The sequence below is a fragment of the Atractosteus spatula genome, chromosome 14 (genome assembly GCF_055471065.1).
Source record: "Atractosteus spatula isolate fAtrSpa1 chromosome 14, fAtrSpa1.hap1, whole genome shotgun sequence".
Taxonomy (NCBI): Eukaryota; Metazoa; Chordata; class Actinopteri; order Semionotiformes; family Lepisosteidae; genus Atractosteus; species Atractosteus spatula.
In genome coordinates this window covers 30,001,481-30,028,151 of record NC_142719.1, presented here as the reverse complement: position 1 = coordinate 30,028,151, position 26,671 = coordinate 30,001,481, and the positions used below count along the sequence as shown (strand labels likewise).

The following is a 26,671-nucleotide window of genomic DNA, read 5'->3' as shown; positions in this document are numbered from 1 at the left end:
CAAGCTTGGGATCTAAGCTTTAAGTATCTAGTCTTTGTTTTCAAGACTTATTCTAGAGCAGTGATATCTTGTTTGCATCTTGTTTGCATCTCAGTGACTACAATTTACAAATACTAATTGTTTAGCGTGAAAAGCATCGCACTTTTGACCCTACAACTGTATAGCCCCAGCTCAGTCTGGTATGGAAAGGCAGAGAGATCTGTTTCACAGCACATATATTTACTATATATGTGTTATATATATTTATTATACGTGCAAGAGCACTGTGTTTTTGCTGATTCTCCATGGTTGTACCGCGCTGTCCTTTGCCACACTTTCTGAATTAAGGGGAGCAGGGAGGACAGACTGTACAAGACCGGACTGAAATCACCAAGATTAACACTCCTCCTCTTAATAACAGTGCCATGCGATCAACCCTTGTCCTGAAAGATAATCCTGTCAGATGGAAAACAGGCCTGGGTATCCGGCCTGCCCAGCCCTACCATGTTGGGATAACTAGTTTAAACCACTCCAGGCTACAAGGTGGCAACGCTGCTCTGTGCTTTATTTTGTTTTTTTTCCAGCAAAAACACTGTGCTTCACTTTACTTTGCTTTTTCTGTGATAGGCCTCTATAGAACCGTGAGGAGTTTCTTGTTATTAGGTTGTGTGTACAGAAAACATGCTCTCTCACTAAATACCAGCTCATTATCCACAAAGGCCTTAGTCCATTTTTTGTACAGGCTTTAAAGCTCTTTTTCTGTTTTTGTTTCTAAACGCGGGTTAGGCCTGCTTGACAAAGTGTCCTGTTACCCCAGTTATAATGTAACCTCACCCCCCCCCCCCCACCTTCCTAAACTCTTTTAATTGGCAAGCATTTTGGTGGTCAGGTCTCATTACGAAGAAATTATTTTTAATCATCATTTGGAGAAAGCTCCCTCCAGGCTACCTGGGCTGGAAATGGCTTCGTCTGGCCGCTAAGTGCTTTCCGAAGCAGGGGGAGGCGACCTTTGACATGCTCTTTTGGCAATTTCTTCAACATGTGAATTACGAAACCTAATCCTGGCGGCGCTTACCTCACCAGAGTCAAGGTCACGTTCTCCCTCTAGGTCAGAGCGCGACTTGCTCGCCATGTGTGTCAGCCTTCCCCTGGAAAACAGAGCCTTCCCCACGCCGAGGGAGACAGATTGATAAGAAATTAATGAAATACATTTCTGAGGTCGCTTTCACCTTTAAGGGTTTTTCTCTCTCGTAAAAAACCTAAGGAGGCAGGAAAAAGAAAAAAAAAAACTGCTGACATATGGCTCAGCCACGAGAGTGGTTTAGTGATCCCTTCCACACCGCAGAAATACCAGCTCTGTAACTGCCCGGGCTGCAACATCTCCAGCTGATGGCTGGAATGCCGGCTCCTTCCATCCGCTTTTGTTCGTTTGCTTTTGTCTGCGAGCGTGTTTGTTTGCAAGCCGGGGTCCTCCTCCTGAAAGTTAATCCCTGCAGACGGCAAGCAGGCCTGGAGCCCGGCGGGCTGGCCCAGCCCGAGCCTGCTGGTCTGGCAGGAGCAGCGCGGTCTTTTTGGTTTATTGTGGGGATTTGGCGGCGGGTATCGGCCACTCCACGGCCACATGGCTGGACCGGTAGGGACCAGTAGACTGCGCGATGGAGAGCCCGTCGGAACAGGTGGCAGATGGTGGCCTTTTCCGCACATTAGCTTGACGCCATTCCCCGTACTCCTACGGGCGCCGTTTGGACTCGCGCTCCTCGGACGGCTTTCTCCCCACTTCCTTTTCCCCCGCGAGTCCGCGGGTTTCCTGTTTGCGCGTGCTGGCGGTCGGCGGGCGGGTCAGGCTACGGCCATTCCCTTCCCTTGCCCGGTCCTGGTGGCAGTGGGGTCCGCTGGGATCCGCTTAGCCATGGAGATGTGGGAGCGGGAGTCCGTGCCACAGTGTTCTCTGCCGGCTCCAGTTCCAGTTGGCATCTTTCAGGGTCCAGTTGCCAGTGAGCTCTAATCAAAGACAATTGGCAGTAGCCCGTGGCAGCTGGCAGTGGCATTAGGCGAGGGCAGCTGGCGCAGCTCAGCAACTGCTGTTAAAAACATACAATGGCTCCGAAACCCAATTAAATCAATCCAGCGCCAGGGTGAGCGCTTCAGATCACGACACAGCCTGGCACACATCAGCTGGCCACTGGGAAAGAGAGCAGAATGGACAGAACGAACAGAAGAAAAAGGCTGGTTAAGTGGAAGAACTCTCTGAGCTGTTCCCCCTATCTTTCTCCCCGTCATTTGTCTGTCAATTTTATTCCGTCCTTTCAGTCCCTCTTTAGTTAACTTACGGTATTATAAATCAGGAGAGTGCTCTCTGCTGCTCCTGTTTCCTCCTGACCTCACTGTCCTCCTGCGAAACTGTCGCCCGTTATCTCTGATCTCAAGAATTGATCATTTCTTATATTTCTAAATGGTAATGATATTACCGTAGCTGCAGTAATAACCAGTGCCGAGGAATGTGAGCACATTATTTCTTCTCTTTTTGTGAAGTTTTCCTTAACAAAAGCTGAAGGCAAGCCTGATCCAGTACAACTGAGTTAACAGTCAAGCAAACAGCATCCTTTTAAATGAGGGTGGTAAATACAATGCGCTGGTAATGTTATTTTCTTGTGACATGCTCTCGACTCACCCCTTCAAGGTTGTGGGTTCGAATCCCAGTGGCTGTTCCCTTGAGCTAGGTACTGCAGTTTTGCTGATCCAGTAAAATACTCAGATGTTTCTTCGGGCGAAACCACCGACCCAAGTTAGTAATTCATTAATGGGTTTTGTTCATAGTACTGAGTAGAATTTCTGCAGTGCACTGCTGGGTTGAGCCCCTTTCTAAATAATCCATCCATTTTCTAACCACTTCATCCAGTACATATTCACGGGGGACATCAAAGAGTATCCCAGTAAGCAATGGGTGCAAGATAGGATACCCCTGGAGAGGACATCAGTCCATTGCAGGGGACACATACTCACACCAGGGCCAACTTCTCTGGGCTGTGTTACTGATTACTGATACAGATGCCATCCTCGGTCTTTCAGGAGGCTTCGTGGATCTAAAGAATGAGGCGAAAAAAGTATTCTGACTTCCTGCTCACGGGGCCAGACTTTCATTAAGATCCTGTTACAGAAGTAAAAGCTCCCAAAGGCTGCAACACCAATTAAATGTGACTTGGAGTGATCTGCTAAAGACAGTTTGCAGGCCGTACAGATGCTCTTATCGGGTGAACGTTACAATATTTTTCATTAAGTAAGCCGGGACTTTGAGCAAACAAAATTAAATAGGAGCTACAATTCTGTCTTTCAGATCTTCCATTTTCAGTGTCTTTCAGATATCAGTTGTTTTCTGTAGCACATATGCACAGTACAATTGGAGCACCTTTGAATTACTGCACACATTTGTTGTGGCAAATCAAATGAAAGGAGATCCTTAAAGCAGAGCTAGCACTTTTACTTCGCTAAAAGTAAGTTAGTACTCGTGGACTGAAGTTGTGGTGAAGCTGCAGCTAGTGCATCTCACTTGACAGTAGCTGTTAGGTAGTAATGGTTGTGACTGTGTTGTGCTGGTTGTGCTGTGGTAGTAGCTTCACCAGTAGTGATGAAGAGCAGTCAGGCCGCTGGGCTCAGAACTGGATAGCTGCAGGTTCAAATCCCAGGAGGGGCACAGCTTTGTCAGCCTTACCAAGGGACATGTCACCCCAGATTGCTCCAGTGAAATGCCCGGCTGTATAAATGGGCATAAAATCACATTAGCTGCGTAAAACAAAAGGTGATGTTTTGTGTTTGAGTCCGAGTCTTGATGTAACAGTGATGGCTTGTAGTGGGCTTCTAGGAAACGTATAGTGCAGTCCCCCTAAACAAGCAAGCGGATGGGAAGAGGAGAGGCGTTTCTACAGTATGCGACCCACATTCTGCTCCCTGCCCCTCCTCGCAGCGCCGCGCCATTAGTGAAGCAAGGCCCGGCGCAATTAGGGGCTTATCATCCCAGGCAATTAAGTAAGCTGCTCTTGGGACAGCATATAACCCACATGCCAGTGTGCTGATAATAAGACATCCAAGGCTGAACAGATATTTGGCAGGTCGGCGTCCGTCTTTGACGCATTTATTTTCGCTCTCTCGGTCTGCTGCCGCATTTCCAAGTTTGGTCGTGGATTACCTGCAGTGGATGGCTGCTCACATCATTTATTAGACTCACTGTCCTGACATATTTTACATGAACCAGAGTTATAATGCGATCTGCCAATGAAAGCCTTAAAGACCTTTGTGGTTCCAAGAGATTGGAGGCCGTGATAAATGGGCTCCCGAGTTCAGTAGTCAATTTGTCCCTGTTCTGAATTCAGCCTTCTCCTCTTAGCGATACAGGGCTGCAGCCAATATTAAAAGACTCTGTTGGATCAAATTATAGGTATTTTCGCTTATGTCTGCGCCCTGATTAAGTATTTATGAAATACTGTTCACTGTTGAAGAGTGTCTGTGCTGGAAAGGATTAGAGAAGCCCAGCGGTCTGCGACACTATAACCATTTCTGTACTGTCTTTTTTTATTCTGATTCTTAAGGCACCCTAGCTGAAACCTCACAGTGGAAAAGGACATTGCCAGTGAATATTCAGGTTCTGCGGGTGCTGTGACATAATCACTCACCCCTTTCCTTCCTCCTGTTTTTAGTCAACCTCCTGCTAAACTGTTTGGTGGTATTCATTGCCTGGCCTTTTCTGATTACTGACAGGAGAATTGGGAGAGGTGAACGTTCAAAAAAATAACAAACAACAGCCTTGCACAAACGTTCATAACAAAAACTTGTTTTCCCTTTTTGAAAAATACTCACTTTGCCAAATGGTGCGTCGTGCTGGACAGAGAACGAGGGAGGGCGGTTTTGTCATTTTGTGTCGAGAAGTCTAGAAATTGATAAGAACTGGTAAGTCATGCCATTGTGATCAGAGGTGCCTCCGGGGAAGATGTGAGAAAAAATCCTAATGCCTTTGCAGGTAAAACATACAGATAAAAAACATTAAATTAGTGTTTATGTTGTTGTTTTTTTATTCTAGAAGTCCTGCAATTATCCTGCAAAGCCCAAGGCGTACTGTCGTAAGAGTCTCTTGGCAGATGAGTCGTACGTCTGTGTCAGACAATACAGTAACAACAGCAGTTATGAGGGCTTCCTAATTAATGGATTAAGTTAGATGTTTCGGGACACCTGTTCTGAAACATGTAGTGCTGGTTTCGTGACCAACTGAGGTCCGCACAAAGAGGAAGGCACAGATGCAGCCATTGAAAGAGATCTACGAGTTAGTTTTTTCGATTTCAGATGTTATTCGCCCATCAGATAAGATTGTGTTGAGAAAAACTTTGGAAATCCACGGCAGTCACCTTCGCCTGATTCTCATAGTGCATATTCTCACAGCGCCTGGGGAGGAAATTTAGGTTTTAATCCACTTGTCATTGTCAACGCCCAGATAAAGCTTATTTTCTTTTTAGATTTTGTAACCACAGTTGCATGGTACACAGACTCACAGTTTTGGCACCCAGAGTTTGACGTCTGGGATCTGTGTGGAGCCTGCATGGCATCCCAATGTCTGTGTGGGTTTTCTCCGAATGTTTTGGTTTCCCCCCGACCTGTGGAAGGTGTGCTGGCTGGCTTAGTTGACGATTTCTAAATTGCTCCCATGTGCCTGTGTCTGCCTTACAGTGAACGGACATCCCATCTGTGTTGTAGCCTCTGTTTGCTGCCATGCTTACTGGTAATAAATGGCATTCTGGTAATGGCTGGATGGACTGTTATATGTTTCACCTGATACAGTTATTCAGCTACATATACCTTCCAATTAATGTGCATACTTCTGTGTGTGGAGGGTCTTATAGTATGCATGTACATGCATTCAGGGTCATATACACATGTATAGGCAGAAGAAGCAGAGGACAGTCAAAACCGAAACAAGCCATCCGTTTTATATCTGTATCAATTTTTTTTATGCGCGAGCAATGTCTTACTTAGCTTGTCGGATTTTCCAAATAAACGCAATCACGGGGTTTATGGAAAAATGGATAAAAATAAGATTGTAAGGTATTGATCCCCGGAGAGGTGGAGGGGGGGAGGGTTGGAAAAAATAACAGGACTCATCTATAATAAGGAGAAAAATGAAGCAATAATTCAGGGCTATCGAGCGGCCTGCTGCTGATGGTATTGATCCGCAGCGCCCGCGTATGAGATCACACCTGAGCGAGACGGGCGGGGAGAAACGGGAAGGAGAAGAGCTGGGAGCGCTACATTCCTGCGCTCATTACTCTGCTGATATTATCGGCTCTTTACAAAAGCCCCAGAAGTGCTTGTTAAACTACTAGACTCAAAACCAATTACGAGGCACACCATTCAGCTCTCTGGGAGTGCGGCTGCACAGTCGCAGTCGAGCCCTTTCACCGGCGCAGGCAGCAAAAACGGCAAACCCAGGACCCGGATCATCCCCCAGGCGTGCTGCTCCAACATGGGGGGGGAAGTTAAAACCGTGTAGCGGAGAGAGCCCTGCAGATCGCGTCGCAGCCAGGCAGGAGGTAGACAGCTCCGCACGCTCTCGAACCCGGATAGTGCGAAGGTGTTTTTGTTTCGGTTCTTAATCAAAGTTGACACGGGAACCGTATTTTTTGGGGGGCAGTTTTGCGACTGCCTCTTATGCATAGAATCTCTGAAGGTGCCCTGTGTGAATCAAGGTTATTGGCAGGCAGTGCACTGTGTCGCCTTTGTTGTAGAGCTTGTCAGCTGTTTGCGCTGTCTTTCATGGTTCAGTTTTGCCTTCTGTCGGAGGTGGTTTTTTTATTATCGCAATTGAGCTCAGAATTATGCTGACCCCCCCCCCCTCCCGATCCCTCTGCCCTATGCACAGACAACTACTACCCCACCCCCAGTCCAGAATCCCCTCTCCCCGGTCATTATTGTGAAATATGAACCATCGAGGATGCTGGCTTCATGAAATTTCAATGAGCATTGATCCGTGTGATTGCAAGGAATCCTTCAAACAGTCGTTTCTACAGGGGAAAGAGGGGGGAAGGCATGTGGATTTCTCTTCGTATTTATTTAGATTTTAGCTGCGAGGTTTCTTAAGCTTAGGCTGGATTTGGTAGTGAACAGGCTTGTGTCTCTGGCACCAGCCTTAAGCACACAGTGAAACCCCATGAACAAGGATTTCCATCTTTCTCTGTTTGAGCTGAAGAATGGGGGGGGGGGGCAGGCCAGAATTCTGGAACTGGGGTGCATTCGTTTGTGTGATTCAGCAATCAATTTGTTTTTTTGTTTCCTGAAGATACATCATAAGCATGTTACTGAGTGTTGCAAACACTCCCTTTTTCTTCGCCTTTCCTAACAAAGACTACGCTTGCACAGAAAAAGGAGACAGCCTGAAATCGAATACCGTGAACTGTACGTGGCCTTTCTGTAGTGCTCTTCATGTTTTTGTTGTACTAAGTCTAGATGCGCCGAGTATCACCCTCAGAGGATCATGGCTCACTATGGTAATTAGCAAAGAAGGCAAAGAATCTTTGAGGAAGTATTACGAAGAAGTGTATTGTGATAGTAGAGTACTAACGCACTATGTGAAGTGTGCAGTTATACAACACCTTAAAAATACCCTTTGGAGGGAGTGATGTGTGTCATCATTAAAAATACGTCTGTGGATTCTTCAGAACACAAAACCAAGGACACAGGCAACACTCTAGAACCCCAGCTAGAATTCCTCCCAGAGCTTTAGGGTTCCACCCTGGATTCTTAAGCACACTGACCTGAGGTCACCCCAGAATTGAGTGAGGAAAGTTCAGAGTTCTGGCTTCGGCCTGCACAGGGTGTTTCACGGGTTAAGGCACCTATGTCCGTATAAAGTTCATTGTCACAGGATAGTTACAGGTTATTAGAAAAACATGTCTTCTGAAGTTATAAGAAAAGTTCAGCACTGACAGGATGGAGGAAACAAACCCTTTAGACTTGAACAGAGAGGAATACCAGGCGACTGGTTCCTCAGAGACATTGGCACAGTCAACCCTTCTTCGGAACAAACAGGGAGACACAAACCAGAGGACAAATAATGGAAACGACTGTGAAGCACGTTTAAATTCAGGAGGGGCTACTTTCCCCAAAGGGTGGTGGGTGTGTGGAACAGGACACACAATCATGTTGTTGAAGCCAGAACCTTGGCTTCTTTCAAGAAATGGGTGGATGAGATCCTTGGATTAACTAATTACTGAGCAGGTCCGACGAGCTGACGGGCTCTTTTCTGCAACTCTTCTGTTCTTAAGACAGTGAAGTTGTGTGTTAAACATTGTGTGTAAAAAATGCTGTGAGAATCTGTCCCTTACCCTCCGGAATAGTTTTTCCTGCTATTTTGGTCTGAAAACCATTAATGGAAGCCCGGAGAGACCCATAAACCACATTTTTCACTTAAGTTCCCCGATTTGAAATTAATGAGAGAAGACAATAATAAAACAGTTAAAAAAACAAATCTGGTTGACTATAAATACCCCTCCTGCGGTTTAAGTAGTTCCACATTTGAAGAAAGTCGAAGCAGAGTTGTTGAAGGGGGTGCACAGCAGAAATTTCACTTCCCTATTTTTTTTCGGCCAGTTTAAAAATACGTATATTTTTATCTGTATACACTTGCCCACATGGAAATAAGTTTCGTTTTGCTCTCTTATTCAGAAATCAAATTACACAAGAAGGGGGTGATTCTTTGCATTGCAGAATGTCAGAGCAGGGTTTTTTTCTTTTTAAGTCGGTTCACTTTTTTTCTTAGAACCGCAAACAAATGAAACTATTATGAGTCTTCCTTTGGCGTTCTGACCCCAGGACGCGCATTGGTGACACCTACCCCGAGATGTCGAGCAGCCGTAATAGTCAGTGTAATACATCACTGATTAAAACTCACTTTCTGGGTTTAGTTAGTGGTTTGTGTGCCCTATTACATCCTCTTTGAAAACGGAGAGGAGACACGAAGAGAAATCGGGTCTGATGCAGGTGAAGCGCGTGCTGGGTGAGAATGGCCACCCGGTAACCGAGGTGTCGTTACGAGGCGAGGAGGCCGCGATGTCCCGGTGCTCAGCGCGTGGGCGAGGAGGCGCTCCGGCTGCTGACGACGGGGGTCAGCTCCCGTTCCGGGTGCGGCCTTCTGCGCGTGTCCTGGGATTTCTACGGCCCGTTCTCCCCGTTCGGGGGCCCCAGGAACTCGGTCGTACTCCCAGGCTGACAACACGGCGCAGCGGCCTGGCGGTCGTGCTCGCGATGGGCCTTTGCTTTCCTCCTGCAGCCCCTTTCTCCAGCCGCAGCCGTGATCCCGCGCCTCCCCTGCTCCGTGTCTCAGGAGCCTCGGCAACGCTTCTAACAGCAGACGTTTGTGGAAGACAAGACCAGCACTTAGAAAAAAAGGCTATTTCCCTGTGCCATCTTGTGGAAGAAAGGCCGTGCGTTGGAGAATGCATTCCTGATTACTGTTTATATAAACAGTGTATAATAGCGCACCCTGAGCAAAGTGCGTCCTTTCTGTGAATTGGGCTAAGCCCAGCAACAGAAAAAGGGAACAGTTCTTTTCAAAACAGGAGCCCGAGTCCAAGTCGAAGAGGTTTAAGTCACTGGAGGAAAGGGCATTCTGCCTGAGTGAGACTGTGCTTGCTCTGTCGGCTTCGTGCAGTGGTGAGTCCCATCACGCCGAACGGCAACGACAAAAAAGTCCCTCTAGCCCGAGTTAAAAACTTCCCTCCTCCTGCTCTCCCCAGTAAGTATATATTATCTGCTCGGCTGGTGAAAAGATTGTGCGGAATCTAAAAATCGATAGCAATAAGGGGAGTAAACAGATCCTGACATCTGCAAGAGCGGCCCAGTGTTTACACACTGACTGGAGCAATCCATCTCTATATCAGCACATTAACGGGCTGCTTACACAGGGCCACCCTGTCACCCGGCTCATTATCCTGCAGGCCCAGGCCTTCAAAGAGTTATGGACCAGCGGCTCTCCTGCTTTGTCCGTAATTACAGGAAGGCTATTTAAATATGATATATTGTGAGCCTCAGGGTACATTTGCCTGTGTCACAATCTGACTTGTTTTTCTTAGCTCTCTCTCTCTCTCTGTGTGTGTGTGTGTGTGTGTGTGTACGTGTTTTGAGGAGGAGGAGTGCGAGGGGAGAGAGGGACGAGGAGGGGCGTCGGTGCTTTTTGCTCCCATTCTGGTTCTCCGAGACGGCAGTCGCAGAGAAATTTTTACTTTAAATAAGTCACGGTGGTTTAATTGCGCTGCCGCTCGGGGTTGCAGAAGTAACGGAACGCTGAGGTGTGAGATTTAGATTGGACGGGGACCAGATTTTGTGCCTGGAAAATTAATGATCAAAAACAAAGGAACGGGAGAATTAATGATCAACGGGTGAACTAAAACGTAGAATTTAGGCCGTTGGAACAAGTACACTTTAGCAGGCAGAGATCAGGGTTGACAGTGTAAAGTGTGCTTGCTCCTTGCTCTGAGCCGAGACTTTCTCAGTGCCAAGGAGTAGGGTCACATGCTGAGTGAAGACTGGCACTTTTCGCACACAAGTGACACAGCAGGGCTTGCGATCTGCCGGGAATATTTTAAGGCGGTTCTGCTGTTGAGATGCAGAGTGTGATCTTAGCTGACAGTATTTGTCTAAAACAGTATCTGCCCCCACCCCCCCCCCCCACTACCACCACCACCACGACATACACACCTCTCTACAAGCATCGCAGTGTTCTTGCAAACCAGGTCTCGAGTACTATGCAACCTTTTCACCTCGCAGCCGAGACGCAGTTGGCTCAACAGAAACTAAGCCGTGAGCCCGAGGAGCGCGGGCAAAAAACGCTTGCTTGGAAAATCCGAGCATGATTGAAAACAAGATGTGTTAAATCAATGCAGTTTATCGCCTGCCTGTTCCTGGCAGCCGCCTCTCCTCGCCTCATTCCCAGACAAACGAGATGATATAGGTGCGGTGTCACAGTGCTCGCTGGGCTGTGAGGGCTGGGAGTCATGTATTTATCAAGCTGCCTGTTATACCGTTTTTGATGTCATTATTACAGGTGCTTACTGCAGAACAACAGCTCTGTTGTTGTAATGTGCTAACCACAGCACAGACACACATGACTGCAGTGGCAGGGCACGCAGAAAGAGCTCTGCAGCACTGGGGGGGGATTTGTTGGGGGTAGCCAATCTGGACGTGTCTTTGCCCTCCTGATCCCCAGTGCGCATCAGTTTAGGGTGCATGCATGATGTAAAGGCGATGTAAAGTTAAAAATCTCCCATTCTAAAAAGGAATCCTGTCTCATCCACCTCAAAAGACAGCCAATGTTATGTGGAGAATATCCTATGAAAAGGAATTAGGTGCCTGTGCTTGCTGACCGATTTCCGTATCTGGACCATGCAGGGAAACAAGAAGACAGCAGATGCAGTGCTTGGATATGTAGCGGAACGTTTACAGCTGAAAGGAAGACTGTGCTCAAACTGCACAGTGTTTAGTGGAGCGTTTGCACTTTTGGCCTCCTCAGGGGTCAAACCTGGGGAGAGGTCAAAGAAGAGCAACCAGATTAGATCCTGTTCTTGTCACAGGTTAAAGGAGCTGAACACCTTTAGTCTTGAGCAAAAAAGGACGCTGTGAATTCGGGCAAGAATTCGAGACCCCAGAGCATCACTAAAAGTCATCTGAAATGGATGAATTCAAGCTCAGCGGTGAGCCAGGGATACAGGTTACCAGGACACGGGGAGTTAAGAGGATGTGCATTCCAGACTAAAACCAGGAGCCTTTTCTTTCTCAAAGACCTACAGGCTGCCAGGCCAGTGTGTTGAAGTCTGTGCTTCTAGGATCATTCAAAACCGTCTGGGTGAGATTCTGGGACCTTCAAGCTACTAGCAAGTGAATACAGCGACAGGGGCTGAGCAGAGCTCCTGTTTTTGTGAGCCTTAATGTTCTGGTGTTCAAGAAAACTAAAGAGGTGGGGACTCGGGGCTGTGGAGAACAAGCCTCCTGAGTGGAGCTGTGTCAGGAGTGCCACGCACCAGGGGCACACAGTGCCATCTGAGGCCCGATTGGCCCATATTGATTATTGAAGCCGAGCTCGTCTGCGGGGGGAGCCGATCAGATGTCCGTTTGAACAGCAAGTTCTGTTCATGCCTCCAGGATACGGCCCAGGCCGGGGGCCCTGGAGGGCAGCAGAAGGAAAGCTGTAAGAAGAAGGGAAAAAAAACACAGATTGCCGACGAAGTAGATGTCTATTTCTTCAAAAATTCTCTGAGGACAATTAACAATTGCGCAACCGCTTAACGCATGTTTTCTTCGGAGGAGAATTGTTTTTTTTTCCCTTCTCCCACTTAACTTCCAGTCCTTGGAGACAGAAGAAACAAGAGAAGGAAGGGCCCGAGCTGAGAGAACACCGAAGTCTGTGTAATGTTTTACTTACTGGTCCCAAAGGCATGTCCCGCTCTGACTGGCTGAAGGACCTGAGTCTGTTTAGTCTTTAAGAGACGAGACTGTGAGGAGACCTGATTCTTGCATTCAGAATCCTCAGAGACACTGACAAAGTGAACCCTGCCGACTTCTCCAGAACCAACAGTGAAACACGAACCAGAGGGCACTGGTGGAAACTACTCCGCAGAGCATTTAAAAACAAGAAAAGACGGCACTTCTTTACACAAAGAGTGGTGGGAATGTGAAACCAGCTATCCAGCCATATTGTTGAAGCCAGTCATTCATTGTGATCATTATCTATAGTCTCCCAAACAAACACGACGTATCTTTTTAGTGCTTACAGCCAGGGATATTTTGTCCCCCTTGTTAAAGAATTCTGGTAACTACAAGTGGACGAAGCAGCTCTCTTCCTCACTAGTGGAAACTGTATTGTTTTCATTATTGAATAGTTTTTCTGCCTTGCCTGACTGGATTCTGCTGATCAGACGTCGGGTACTGTTGGTGTATAAGTAGAGAATAAATGATGGTCTCCTGGCAAATTTCAGCGTAGTAGGTGAACACACGCTATTAGCACCAGTGTTTTGATGTTTGAAAGCAAGTTAAATTGAGCTAAAAAAATAATTTCCTCCAAAGACGTGCCAAGGAAACAGATGTCATCAATACAGGGGAGACTGTTTTAATCACAACAGGACAGAATAAAGATTGTCAAGTACAGCCGTTACAAATCTCCGTAATCTGTCGCCTGGATCACAGAAAGATCTCGTCTTATTTAGAGGGGGAAAAAACGGAGCACTGCCAAGGCAAACACTAGGGGAAAAAAAAAAGTTCTAATGATTTCTTTGTTCCTCCAGCGAAACCTTGTAGGAATTTCTTCCAGGCAAGTGGAAACGGAAGTTGCAAGTGGAACGATTTGCCAGTAATTACCGTTCACCTATGTCATTTGCAGAAAAAACAGCGTGCATTGTCTGACAACAGTACCTTCATTTAATAAAGCCCTACGCAGGGAACAGCCGAGTCTTAGCCCACCAAGAAGAGAGTGAGCGAGGAAAGAGCAAGGAGATTAATATTACTGCCATTCCTCTACTCTCCCCGGTGTCTCCACGCTGACACCCAAATCTACAGTTTATTTATTTTTCTTTAAATAATAATGTTAAGACGTGCCTAATTCAATTACTTTTGTGGCTGTCGAACGCCATCCCCTCAATCGCGCTTGCTGTACAACACCCCGGAGCTACGAGTTCCATATGATATTTAAACAAGTTCTTTTAATTGCTTATATTAAGTGTCGATCATTCAGCTGCACTTGGCTGTGAGACTTGAGGAAACAAATTCCTCTCACAGTCACATCAGACAATCTTTTGATTAACAATTGAAGCTTTGTTGGCACAAAAGGGATTCATTATGTTAAATTAAAGATGTACTTGCAGAGTGTGAGAGCAAGGAAGAGAGAGAGAGAGAGAGAGAGGAGGGGGGGAACAGGAGGCTTCTCTGTGTGTGATTTGCTTTGCTTTTATTGCTACCAGATAATAATAGTGTTTGCATGCAGTGTGAGTGAAAATGATCATAGAGCTTTGGTGTTGTAGGAATTACTTTAAAGCCTGTGATGCTAGCTGGTTCCTTTTTTAAATAATATAGAAATGACCCACAAAAATGAGCACTTTTTTATAGATTTAACACGTAGAATTCTGAGTGTAACGCACCTGTGATTCCTTAGTACTGTATGAAGATCTAAATTTGACTAGAGGATCCATAGTGTTTTAACTAGTTTAAATGTTTTTTGTTGATGTTTTTCAACTTAAGCAGGCCCCGTAACATTAAAAAGGGACAGTGCTCTTTAATAAAAACTAAATCCAGTTGTTTTTTGTTAAGGGGGGGGGGGGGCAGAGGCAGGGAATTGGGGGGGGGGGTCACTTTGGCCATTTTTAGTTGTACTGGAAAGCGGATCGGAATGATTTCAATTTCTCGCACTCTCTGCGCGTGCACGTGAATGAAATGAAAGCAACATTTATCCTCGTGCGAGGAGCGGGTCCTGACGATGCATTGTGCTTGTTATGGCCGCGCGGCGACAACGAGGCGTGTTGGACTAATTACATAACAGGAGCTGAGAGACTTAATTGGGACACGGCGTTCGGGGAAAGTGACCCCTCAGCTCGGAGCGGAGACAGGAAACTTCTCCCGGGCTGTTTGTGCACACCTTGCAAAGCGTGCCCTCAATGACCTCGACACCGATTCCATTAAAGTGTGTTAGTCAGGGAAGGCTGGAGCAACGCCGGAAAAGCTTTGTCATCTGTGCCCAAAGGGAGCGACAGAGAAACACAGATACAGGAATCTGTGTAAAACAAGGGTACCTTTTTTTTTTTCCAGTGTCAGAAAGCTGCAGGCTCTTTAACAAAGGACCTCCACCGTTATAAGAGCCCAACAGAGGAAAAGAGTGTTTGGCAGCACATGTCTTTTTCAAATACATCTCCATCCATCCGTCTTCTGACTGCTTCCTCCAGTTTGGGGTCATGGGGGAGCTGGAGCCTATCCCAGCAGGCAACGGGCGCGAAGCGGGTTATACCCTGGGCTGGACGCCAGTCCGTCTCAGGGCACGCACAGACATGCACACACTCACACCAGGGCCAGTTTACCTAGAAGCCAATTAACTGACCACCATGTCTTTGGAAATCCATGCAAACATGGGGAGTACGTAGCGGATACTACACAAATTGCACGCTAGCAGCCCAGGTCCAGAATTGAACCCAGGGTCAATTCAGCAATGCTAACCCCTGCACTGCTGTGCCGCCCCCCAATTTGTTTGGTAATATTCTAAATCTTTTTGCTCTGCCCAAAGCTATCAGTCATTCATCAGACTACAGCAAATATGTCTTGAGTGCCCGATAAGTGTTTTTCCACCAAACATGAGAAAACTTACCAAAAGCAGATTGCATGAATGCTGAGTACACCTCAAGTCCCAACCCTCAGTGACTGTTTTGCATTAACCCGTCTGTGTGTAAAGTTTGCTTTTCAAGGCTGTTTTTTTTTTCTACTCTGCCTTTAGGTACTGTATTTGCACACCACCGGCAAAACATCTGCAAAACTGTAATCAATTGCTACTCTTGACCTTCTTAAATATGTGACTTGTTCTCCCCGAGCCAGATTCACTAAGGTTAATTCAGCAAATGAAGCTATTAATCTTTCTGACCACAGAGAGCTGTAAAGGAGATTTATTTATTTTTTTTAAAAAAAGATTTGCTTTCCGGTTTGTAGAGTGCTCCTGAAATGCATGTGCTGGAATGGAACAGTCATAATACAGATAATAATTTGGGAAGAACCTGATTTGGGGAACGCAGCATATATACATTTATGCGGTATAAAAAAATACACTTTTTTGTTTCTCACGTATTATGGATGAGGATAATCATACAAGATGGCACAGATCTGATTAATATTCCTGTAAGTACGGGCTAAAAGATAACATCTTAGAGATTAAAATGAGAACATTTAACAGGATGTGCTCAGAAATCACTGAAGCTCCTGACAATGTGGTAGTTGTACTTGATAAAAAACATTACAACTACTTTCCTTCAGTTTCATTTGCCTTTTAAGCAAGGCAGTAGTGCTCTCTTCGAAGTCTTTAAAACAATGTGTCTTGGCAAATGGATCCTTGGCCACTTCTTCCCTTCTTATCTCCCATTAAAAGTATGCCGCTGTCACTCTGCAGTTATAAACATGATTTCAATTTCATGAATGACTGACAGCCTTTTAGATTTGGAATTTGACAAGATAAAGGGTTTATTGGAGTAATTGCTGCACTAAATTTAAAAGTAAATGTCCTTTCAAATCCCTAGATTATCATACCTGCATTTTACTCTTACTTTTATAAATAAGGGCAATCTACTTTCATAGGAATATGAAATGACTTCCATTAGCATGATCATGTATTTAAATGTATCCCTGCTTCAAAAGTTTGCATTTGTATTTTCAGTTATAGGAAGAGTACAGACTGCATCACCTTCTTAAAAAAAAAAATTCCATTATAAATACTTTCTACTTCTGGCAATTACACTATTTTAACAGCATTATAAAACAGTGCCTTGGCTGGTAGTTTAGTCCCATGTGCTTAAGAAACCAAACAAAATTGTTTCTGTTTGTGTGGCATTTAGAAACAATGGCGTTGAAAAATACACACACAGCTTGACCTGATTGTCTGGATTTGGAGTGCACAGGAATACACAGACTGGGATACTCCGGTTAGGAAATCTCCATGTCCACTCCTCCTCATACGGAGATACCAAAATATTGTGCTGTCAAGCCTGGGTCACGACTTCAGGACAACTGAGGCAAGAGAGCAGAGACCTGTTCAGTAGACGTTGGCAGCTTGCACACACATTTCAGTTCTCCAGTTCAACGCACACACTGGTTACATTCCAGAAAATGTTCTGTGGCGTAGTTTTAAAAGACAAGTGACGGAAAACGTCGATGCCAGGTTCCTAATTACGATGCCCACCCCCCAGCAGCAGTGACGTTTTGTTGCCTTGAAGTATTTTGTAACCGTGAGCCCATGTCTGGTGTCCCTGCAGCCCTGAACGAGCCCACCATTGACTACGGTTTCCAGCGGTTGCAGAAGGTCATCCCCAGACATCCCGGCGACCCGGAGCGTTTACCAAAGGTCAGTCCCATTTCTCATCTTCCGGCCCTTGGCGGCTTGTCTGCGGTGCCCCACAGCGCCCCCACCTGGCTAGGCGAGGGAGCAGCCGCGAGAGGGCCAGGACCTCGGATCTTCTGACCTCTCGATCTGGGGTCCGCCTCCTCCGCCCTGCCAGCAGCGTTAGGGCTGTAACTGTGAGCAGTGTGTGCCCTGATCCTCTGGGAAGGCGCTGTGCAGGTTCCACAATGCAATGGCCTTGACTGAGCGCTGCAGACAGGGCCTCATCTGTTCACAGCTTGTCCCTGCTCTTTAAGGCTTTCCTTTCATTTACATCCCTTTTATCGTTGAAAAAAACACTTAAGATCTGAAAACAACCTGAGATTTGTAACCTGGTTTAAACATCACTGTAAGTAGGGATCAGTAACTACTAGGGTCATTAGCACTCTGTTTAGGCTCTGTTGAGGTTAGAAAGACATTCTACGTGGAATTTGCAACCCCTAACCTAGAGTGTTGCTATTTATTTGAGCTCGATTTCCCAGAACTCGGTGGGGAAGACATCAGTTGCATAATTAATCATTATTACCAATAATAATAAACGTAACGTGCTGGTGCAGAAGTGCATGTCGCCGTGTGTCTCTCCCTGCGTGTGGCAAATGATTGGTGTGCCACAGTCTGCGCGTGTGGTTTTTGTGTGGGGAGCGCAGGTGCCTGCGTGCGCGTGCGTGTCTCTCTATCCGAAAGAGCTATCGCTGAGAATTGCATCGTTATGAAGGACTTAATTAAGGGCAGCAGTGGTGCGCGGCGCACACTGTTCGGCTTAATAGTATGAGAGCTTGGTACTTGATGTGGAAAGGTGAAACAGAAGCTTAAAATATCACAGTGTCGTTATGCCAGCCGTGCCGCGTTGCTCAGCATTGGGAGTGCCCAGAGACATCGTGGTGCAGTTCTAGAACCCGAGTCTGGCACGCTGCAGAGTTCCAGAGCTAGTGCTGGGTGTGGCTGGGACCCAGGGCGTCAGTCTTGTTCCTCTGTGCGGGAGACAATAAGCAGAGCCCTATCCTTTGTGGAGGAGCTAGAGAGTCAGCTAGATAAAAGTAATCCTCTGTCTTTTCATTTCTTATCAGTGTGTGTGCGTATGTGTTGTGCTCCTTGAGCAGAAAACGGCGGTGTAAATTGATCCTTTGGGAGTAATAAATACACATTAGTTTATCATGTTCTCCATGTCCTATACCCTTGAGCCTTGATGGAACAACAACACTTAATAGACTAAAAAGAGTAATTACGGCCACTGCAGCGCGATTTCTCAGCCCTCTCAGTCCTACCTGACCTTCCACTTCCACTGCTCCCCACCCCCTCCGACTGACTAAGACATTGGTATTCATTCCTAATGGGGCGCCTCAATTAGACCGCAGCACGGCCGACCTTTAACATGTGACCGCGCAACACCTCGGGCATCTTCTTTTTATCTGTTATTAACCTAGCCAGACAAAGAGCCACACATGGGGCCGCACGCCGTACATGTGTTTTCAAAATAACGAGCTGTGTCCCTTTCCGGGAGCAATCGTGGCTGGAGACGTAAGAGATCTGGCTACGCGACTAACCAAGAAACAAAATACGCCGACTTTGCAATCAGTTGTTCGACTTGACATTGGATGTAAAAAGGTTTGGGTTCATGTTTTGATCTAAATACTGTTCAGAACAGGCTAAACTTCTATGATTTCATATGAGGGACAGGACAGAGTTCATGTTTTATGCTGAATACGTCCATTGCGTGCCTTGAGTTTACGAGTTTGGAAAAGTTCAAACTTAAGTTGTTGCAACTTAAGGACTGGACGTAGAACATTTCAGGCTACATACTGTACAGTCAGGCTAGTTCCGAAACAGTTAAAATTGTTGCATGAGCCGAAGCTTGGAGACTATGTAGAGAATGTTCTGAAGCACTCAGACCTTCTAGGGACCTAAGAAGAAGAAGAGAGGAACTGACCACTGTATCAGAAGAGAGGCAGCTGGTTTCATCTTTCTTTTTCCCCTCATTGTTATTGCGGGGCTGGTTTTCTCCTTTGTGTTGTGTTTCTGAGGGGCTCAAAGTGCTTTGATGGGACCCTCAGACACGAGCTAATCGATAGCAGTGAAAGGAGCTCACGAGAGCCTCAGCTCCCGCCACGAGCCACTGAAGAAAGAAAACAGACCTGACACCTCGCAGGCATCTCGGCCCCTTCATGTGGGCAGCCGCCACTTCCAGTGAGGAATAGGGGTTTGAAGTAGCGGCTGTCAGGGAGCCAAAGATAATTCCACAATTGAAGTCGACAAGCAGGCCGCCTGCTTTTGTCGTCTGATATTCTGTCCCTCCGTTTTCCTCCCGTTCTAGAAAGACTGCTCTTTTAAAACAAACACGCCGGCACTTAGGAGTTCTGAAACTTACAAAACTGCACAAACACAAAAAGAGTGTGGTGTAGATACTTAAACACAGCCAAAGCAGCGCGTCTGCGCTCCTGTCTCTCCTTGTAGGCAGTGCTTGCAGGGGTTTTCTTACAGAAGGCCTCATTGTGAGTCTCTGGCAGTTGTAAAGTAATATTACTTGCGCAGGGCGATGCTGCATTAAGTCAATGGCCTGTAGAGTTAATCGAGAGGATTACAGAAACTGAAAGAGCCAGCTAAATACTGCGTGTAGTTAGACTTTGCTGGTTTTTGTTTTAGATCTCTGTTGTTTTTTTTTCATTAGTTCTTGAGGCAAAACAGGGCTTCCGAAAAAACGCTGCCGCCAGTATCGTTAGGATGTGGATTATTTTAATTTCATGGAAAGCCGTTGCCAAGGGGAAGCTTTTTTTTTTTCCCATAACAAGCGGCTGGGCTTCTGGTTCTCGGGGGCAGGGTTGTGCCAGGGAGAGCGAGCGAGCTCTCCTTCCTCTCCCCACTCTGGTTCCTCTCTCTCTCTCTCTCTCGCTCTGTCTCGGCCATATGGTTCCCCGGTAGCGCAGCGCCCCGGCCTCCATCTGGGGTCCTGCGTAGCAAGACCCACCGTCAGCCCCACGCCAGACGGGCCGGCTGCTCGGGCACGACGTCAGTGGGGGGAATCGGTCTGAGGGCCGTCGTTATGGCAACCCCCCGCCCCACCCCTCCCCTGGAGGGCCGGGGTCCAGCACGATGCCCGCCAGCCCCAGAGCTGCCCAGGGCTGCACAATGGACGTCATCCTGCTCACACAGGCAGAGGTGACAAATGAAAGTGAAAAGGCATTCGGGTACCGAGATGAAAACTTCACACCTTTTCTTTTGTGCCTGTACACTTATATGTGTGGATACAGAGCTGCGCCCAGTCATAACCCAAGATTATAAGGCAAAATGTCTGCCAGCCTCCGCCAAGGCCCAGACGCCTGGCGTTTTTGTTGCAGAAGGTTTAGTACAGGATTCAGGGGACAGAAGAAGCAAGGTGTTGTGTGAAATGGAAACGGAATTGGATGTGGTTGCCCAGTGGTGTCCCTCTGGCGCTGTGCACTCAGGAGAGGAGGTGGGGACTGCCGGGCCAGTCCGTAGCCACAGGTTGTGTCTGGAGCTGTGCCGGGCCTTTCGGAGCTGCGCGGAGCCGAGTTCCACTGGTGGCAGGCGGAGGGCAAGTGATGCTGTTTCGGTTCATTAGTTCACATTAGCCTCATGCTGCGGACTGCGAATAACAAGGGGACAGCGGGCTGCGGCAGGGGAGCAGGGCAGTTATTAGTATTGCAACACAGAGGGCAAGCTCTCCTTGGCAAGGAAAGACTGCGAAAACAACCAAAGCCCTTGCAGGAAGGGAGTCCTTCATCTACTGCAGTGTCTCACCAACACCGAGCTGCTTTATTTAGCTCAGCCCCGGGCAGTACCTCAGGACACTCAGGCCACTGACCAGGATTGCAGGACACTCAGCCCTCTGACCAGGACTGCAGGACACTCGGCTCTGGGCAGGACTGCAGGACACTCAGCCCTCTGACCAGGACTGCAAGACACTCGGATCTGGGCAGGACTGCAGGACACTCAGCCCGCTGACCAGGACTGCAGGACACTCAGCTCTGGGCAGGACTGCAGGACACTCAGCCCTCTGACCAGGACTGCAGGACACTCGGCTCTGGGCAGGACTGCAGGACATTCAGCTCTGGGCAGGACTGCAGGCCCGGAGATGTGTGGAAAAGCTGCAGAACCCTGCTCCTCTCTTGACCAGCAGCGGTGATGTCAGAGAAGACAATGAGAACAATGCTTTCCTGGAACAGATGACTAACAGTGTTCCGTGAGGCAGCTGACTCATTCCCTGATTTTCTGTGCGGAGTTTTAACTTCTATTTACGTCTGTTTCTGCGGTAACCAGCCCCTGCACCGAAGCAGCTGGCAAAGAGAAGACCAATCCTGAAACCTCCGTTTGCCACGCTAAGAGCTCCTCTGTGTTTGATCTGTCTTGAGTGTGCTCACGAAGTGTCATTCTTGTATTTTCCACCCTTGCATGTTACGGCACCGTGCAGTCCCCATGGAGTATACCCTCAAGTGGGCTGTGTGGGTGGTTGAGGACCTCCCACCTTTAACAAAGAAACAAGGATCTTCCAAGACTCTAGAACTTTCCAAGATCTTCCAAGACTCTAGAGCCTTAATGTGATTCTAGAAAGATTCGCTCCCCAGTTAATGTGCCACCGAGCAGCACAGCTTCCAAACTTGACAGTTTTTTCTGTTCCGCTGACATGGCTCCTACCTGGACACCTCCTGCCAAGACACCAGATACTGTAGGTGAATCATTTCTCCAGCTGTAAAGTGCGTTTTGCTATTATTGATCAAATTGTGTGGGTACGTCTTTGGCGCTGATTGTGGTACATTAACCAGACCGGTGGTCTCTTCCCAGACTCTCTGAAACGCCTGCTGGACGTTAAGAAACAAAGAAATGTTCAGTGTTCAAACCTGAACACTGAAAAACAGGCCCCATCCCCCGGGGATAGAAATGAGATGCAACCAACTGTCAGCAGCCCCACTGCTCCAAACAGTAAATAAAGTGTCCAACTGCGTGAACAACTTGAAACAACTGCAAGCAGAAAACAAGACCAAAAAAAACCTCAAAAAAAACAACAGCCTTCCGTTTCTACAGGGAGTTTGAGTCTTCCAGGTGTTTCAGAGGCTCATTACAGACGCAGTCCCAGTGGAAACGTGGTTGTGTGTGTGCTCAAGGCTGCAGGATGGGGGTTGTGTGTCTCCGGGTTTGTGCGATCTATCCTTGCCACTGTGACACCTGGCAAACTGTAGCCCAGCTTCTGATCTCTCAGAAGTGCGAGCGCTGTCGATGGCATAGGATCTGGAACGGATGAAAATAAAGTCTAAAAATACAGAGCGGCTCTGTCCCAGGAGACTTTTCCCTGTGTAGCCCCGTGCGTTAGCTGAGGAACCTACAGAACGTGAAAAAACCACAGAGATCTGTTTGGGTTTTTTTTTTGTTTCGAACAGTACCGCTCACTCTTTTGAGTTCATCCGGCTAAGGTGGAGGCTAGAATCCGCCATTTTTATTTTGAAGATCGCTGCGCGCCGCCCTCAAGGGGTTAAACGAGGGGAGCGAGGTGGGGGTCTGCGCTTCTGACTGGCCTCCTCCCAGCGGGAAGTAACTTGGCACCCTTTGTCGAGAGAGCGAGCCAGGTGATCCATCATGGTAAAGTCAGCTGTCCAAATCCGCCTTCTCTCAGGTCAGCCGATCGAACCCTCCGCTCCTTGGACTTTATTATTGCTTACGGAACAGTAATTGAGTCACTGTGGGGGGGGAAGAGGAAAGGAAGGGGGAAAGAAATCCAAGAGGGGCCCCTCCGAACACAGACTGATCATCTTTTTTACGCTCAGTAGAACAAACAATATGCATCAATTAAGCCTCCTCTTGTCAGCGGCGTTCAGGTCTGTCAGCAGATGGCTTTAAGCCTCTCCTTTCTCCCCCTCCCAGCCCTGTGCACCGATCCTTGGTGATATTAACAGCATCTCATGGCCAGCCTGGCTGCTCATTCCCGGGCTATTGATTTTCCTTTTTATTGAGGTAATAACAGTTTGTTGAGGGCACTTCTTTCTACTGCTGGAGTCAATCACAGACAGGTGAGAGATGGCTGCAGGCTGGCTCCTGAAGGCTTGTCAGGGGAGGGTGAACAAAACTCCGGGAGCTGCAGCTTTTTAGCTCCGCTTCGGAGAAGTAGTGTACAAGAAGGCTAAGTCTGCCCTTTACCATTCCTTTAATCACCGGCATTATTATACTTCTACCAAGTAGATAGATAGGTACAGGAGCTGTTTCTAAAAACAGAAAGCAGTGCTAAAAGCAGGGTCTCAACTCCACGCTTTCAGTAGTATAGGCATGTTATATATATCTAGCCTGACACACATATGATCTAGCTGATATACAGGCCTGGATATGTGAACAGATTATTTCTGAGCAGAACCTTTAATTGTTCAGTGAACACTCACAGGACAGCCAGTGAATGGCTTAGCTTGATGTGCTTGGCTACCGTTCAACACGGACAATCTGGGGGCCTGTTTTCCTCGCTGCGGCAGTTATTATTTTTGCCTGCTTCATTTCTTCATAATTTTGTCCACATTTTCTGTACCATTTGGCACCCACCTGAGCCACACACACACACACGTGCACACACACAGCGATGATCAAGAGCTCTACATCCCTGGGCCCAGGGTAAATAGAGGGAACTCCTGGGGGAGGGAAGTCAGAAGAGCCTGTTTTCGATGGGAAATGGGCAACGTTGCAGAAGCAAAAGGTCTTGGAGCAGTTTTTAGATCGGTGTAAAGATTCTTTCAACTTGGAAAGACAGTCCGGGAAAGTTAACACAGTCGTTTTGTGTCTCTGTGTCTTTTAATCTGGGGAGAGAGCAGCAGAAAGTGATGTAAACGTCTCCTACAAAGAGGGCTGTTTTATTACTGAGGAACTGCTCCTTAAGTGAAAGAAGCAGAAGAGACAGCTTCTAATATGGGCCAGTGGTCACCAGTACAGTATCCAAGCTGCAGCTCAGCTGGTTTCTCCAGCTCTCCTCAAGCCCTTCCAAGAGTGTTAGCTCCTTCTGTAACCTAGTCGACACCTAAAGACCCATCAGGACCAGGGCTGGGTGCCTCTGCTTTATATCCAGATGGCACATGGACTCTCCTTAGTCTCTAGTATTCATTTAGTATAATCTTGTGCTATTTAGCTACTCTATTCAAGAAGTGTATTCCTGTTTTCATATTATTTAATATTTATTTCACTGACTGGGAGACCTGGTGATTTTGCTCTGCCCCTGTATTGAGCTAGACCACTCTTAAATCTCTTAACTGTGATGGCCTGTTGTTTTTTCACAGTGGTCAGGAGAGAATTGACAGGATCTCAGACAGAAAGTGTTAAATTCCTCTCAGGCTCTTACACAACAGCTCAATAGGAGGAATCCAATACGGTCAAGTAAGATGAATGTATTACACAAGGCCTGGGAGGTTGTTTTCTTTCAATGTTTTCTTTTTTTTATTGGAACCAGGGTAAAACTTTCTGATAGAACGCCACATGAAGGAGAGCAAGGGACTCACAGTTTGTGCCGTTTGTTCAATCAAATCCTCACCCCCCCCCCATACACACACACATACACCACGCCACCCCCACCCACCTAGTGTCTGCCGAGAGAAACGCGGGCTTGGCGATATTGACTTGCACAGAATAACCTTTGAGTCAGTGGGATGATTTATGAATTATGCAGCGAGAGGACATTAGTGAAAGAGCAGGCTGACTGATTGTTATGATCGGCAGCCTGGCGGTTGGGGGTGCGGGGCTGTGTGTTCAGTCATGAGAGGCCTCCCTGATAAGCAGGCAGTGGGTCACTGGTGGGACTCCGCACGCAATGCGATCCCTTCTTCGCCATGGGGGGCCACCTGACTGGAGACCCGCTCCCCAGAAAGGGCACGGCGCCCCTCCGCCTGGCGAGACGCCCGTGACTAGCCCATCACGTGCAAACTCACACCAATACCCACTCACAGAGACTCAGACTGGCACCCTGTTCCTGCCCCTTGGGTTTTGAACAAATCAAGCTAAATTAATTGGACAGGGGAATTGAAATGTCTCCCAAATCCTTCATTTGTTTTAAAGAAAAGGTTTAATGCCCAATAATTGATCCCACCGAAATGCCATCCTGATTAATTTACTGACCTTGTCAGTGGTCTGTGCAAAACCTAGTTTCTTATCTGTTCCTTCGTTCGGTTGTCAGTTTTTGAAGGGTGGTGATAGTTATGCCTTTTTAGCTTTCAACCACGTTTGACGGGAAAACAAACATTGTGTTCCCTGAGATCACCGGCAGTACACGTCATTGTTTCTAATGTGGGGTTCCTCAGTTGTGCCGATAATTTGTTTTTTTGGGTGATATTCCCTAGAATTACACTTATCACCTCAGTGCAACATCTCAGTTCATCTCCCATCACATCAGAAGCCTTCACATCCTTAACAGCGGTGCACCAGTTAGAGAGAAGCGAAATCGGTGCCTCCAGCTCCTTCGGCAGATTGGCTGAGCAAGGGAAATGGGCCCGTGTCGAGGTGAGCTGTCCCTTTAAGAGGCAGCCGGGGGCTGTGTGCGCGCGGTTCAGCTCTCTCTCTCTCGCAGTGCCAGCGCGCCCTGCCAACAGGCCTCTCTGCCCAGCCCACCCTCCCTCCGTGCCCTTCGCCAGGCCCCCCTGGGGACCAGCTGCTGCCCGGGGATCTCAGCCGCCGCCGTCTCTAACCTGGCCGCGGCCTGGCGCCCGGCGTGCTCATCTGCGCCCCGCGCTCAGGGCTGCCTGCTGTAGCGCCGACTGGCAACGGCGTCACCTGGGTCAGGGCAGACCGCGGGCGAGCCCCAGACACGTGAGCGCGGCGAGCTCTGCTCCAGCTAACCGCGTCGTTCAAGAGCTCCTGATTCCTTCTGGTGCGTACAAAATGCACGTGTCTAGTGTCACGGCCAGGGGGTAATCAGGCACAAGCCTCCTCTGATTCCCTCAAACGCAGACTCGTTAGTTAATCATCCAGTCGGGTCACCACTGCAACAGCACACTTAAGGGCTCTTTCCCATCCTCTCAGTGCTCAGTATTGGGTATCCCACTGGAGCTCCTAACCTTCCTGTTTTCTCCTGTGTGCCGTCTGTTGCCTGGACCTCCGGCTTATCGACCTGCGCTTGCTACGGCTACGACTTCGGATACTGCGTATCGGTCGAGCACACCTGGCTCTCAGGAAACCTGTGCTGCAGGTTGTATCATTCACCACATAGGGTCCAGCTTTCATCTGGGCTGCTGGGCCGTGACATATAGGAACGGAAAACAGTTTATTCCAAGCTGAGAGGAAAGGAAGGGACAACGTTTTGGCTGTGGAGACGTCTTCAGGTGTGTCTGCAGTTCTTCAGGGAAGGGATGGCAAGAACTGCAGACACACCTGAAGAAGGCCGCACAGCTCAAAACGTTGCGTCTCTTTTCATTTCCTTTCAGCTTGGAATAAACCGTTCCCTTGCAGCCTCCCGCATGCTGACGCAGCTACCTCCTCAAACTCATATGTGTATAAATACTACAACGACAGAAAAAGAGATTCGGTTTTAAATTTAAGCCTACCTAACCAGCCTAGATGGACTGGTTGGCCTCA

At 47.7% G+C, this 26,671-nt stretch overlaps 1 protein-coding gene across 3 annotated transcripts in view; it reads left to right on the top strand.

Moving 5' to 3' along the window:
• ebf1a (EBF transcription factor 1a) overlaps positions 1–26,671 on the top strand; it is a 190,487-nt gene that overhangs the window by 142,443 nt on the left and 21,373 nt on the right. For all 3 annotated transcript variants that reach the window (XM_088933266.1, XM_088933265.1, XM_088933264.1), the window contains exon 11: positions 17,004–17,092. In XM_088933266.1, the coding sequence (XP_088789392.1) occupies positions 17,004–17,092 (89 nt within the window). The remainder of the gene's footprint in view (positions 1–17,003; positions 17,093–26,671) is intronic.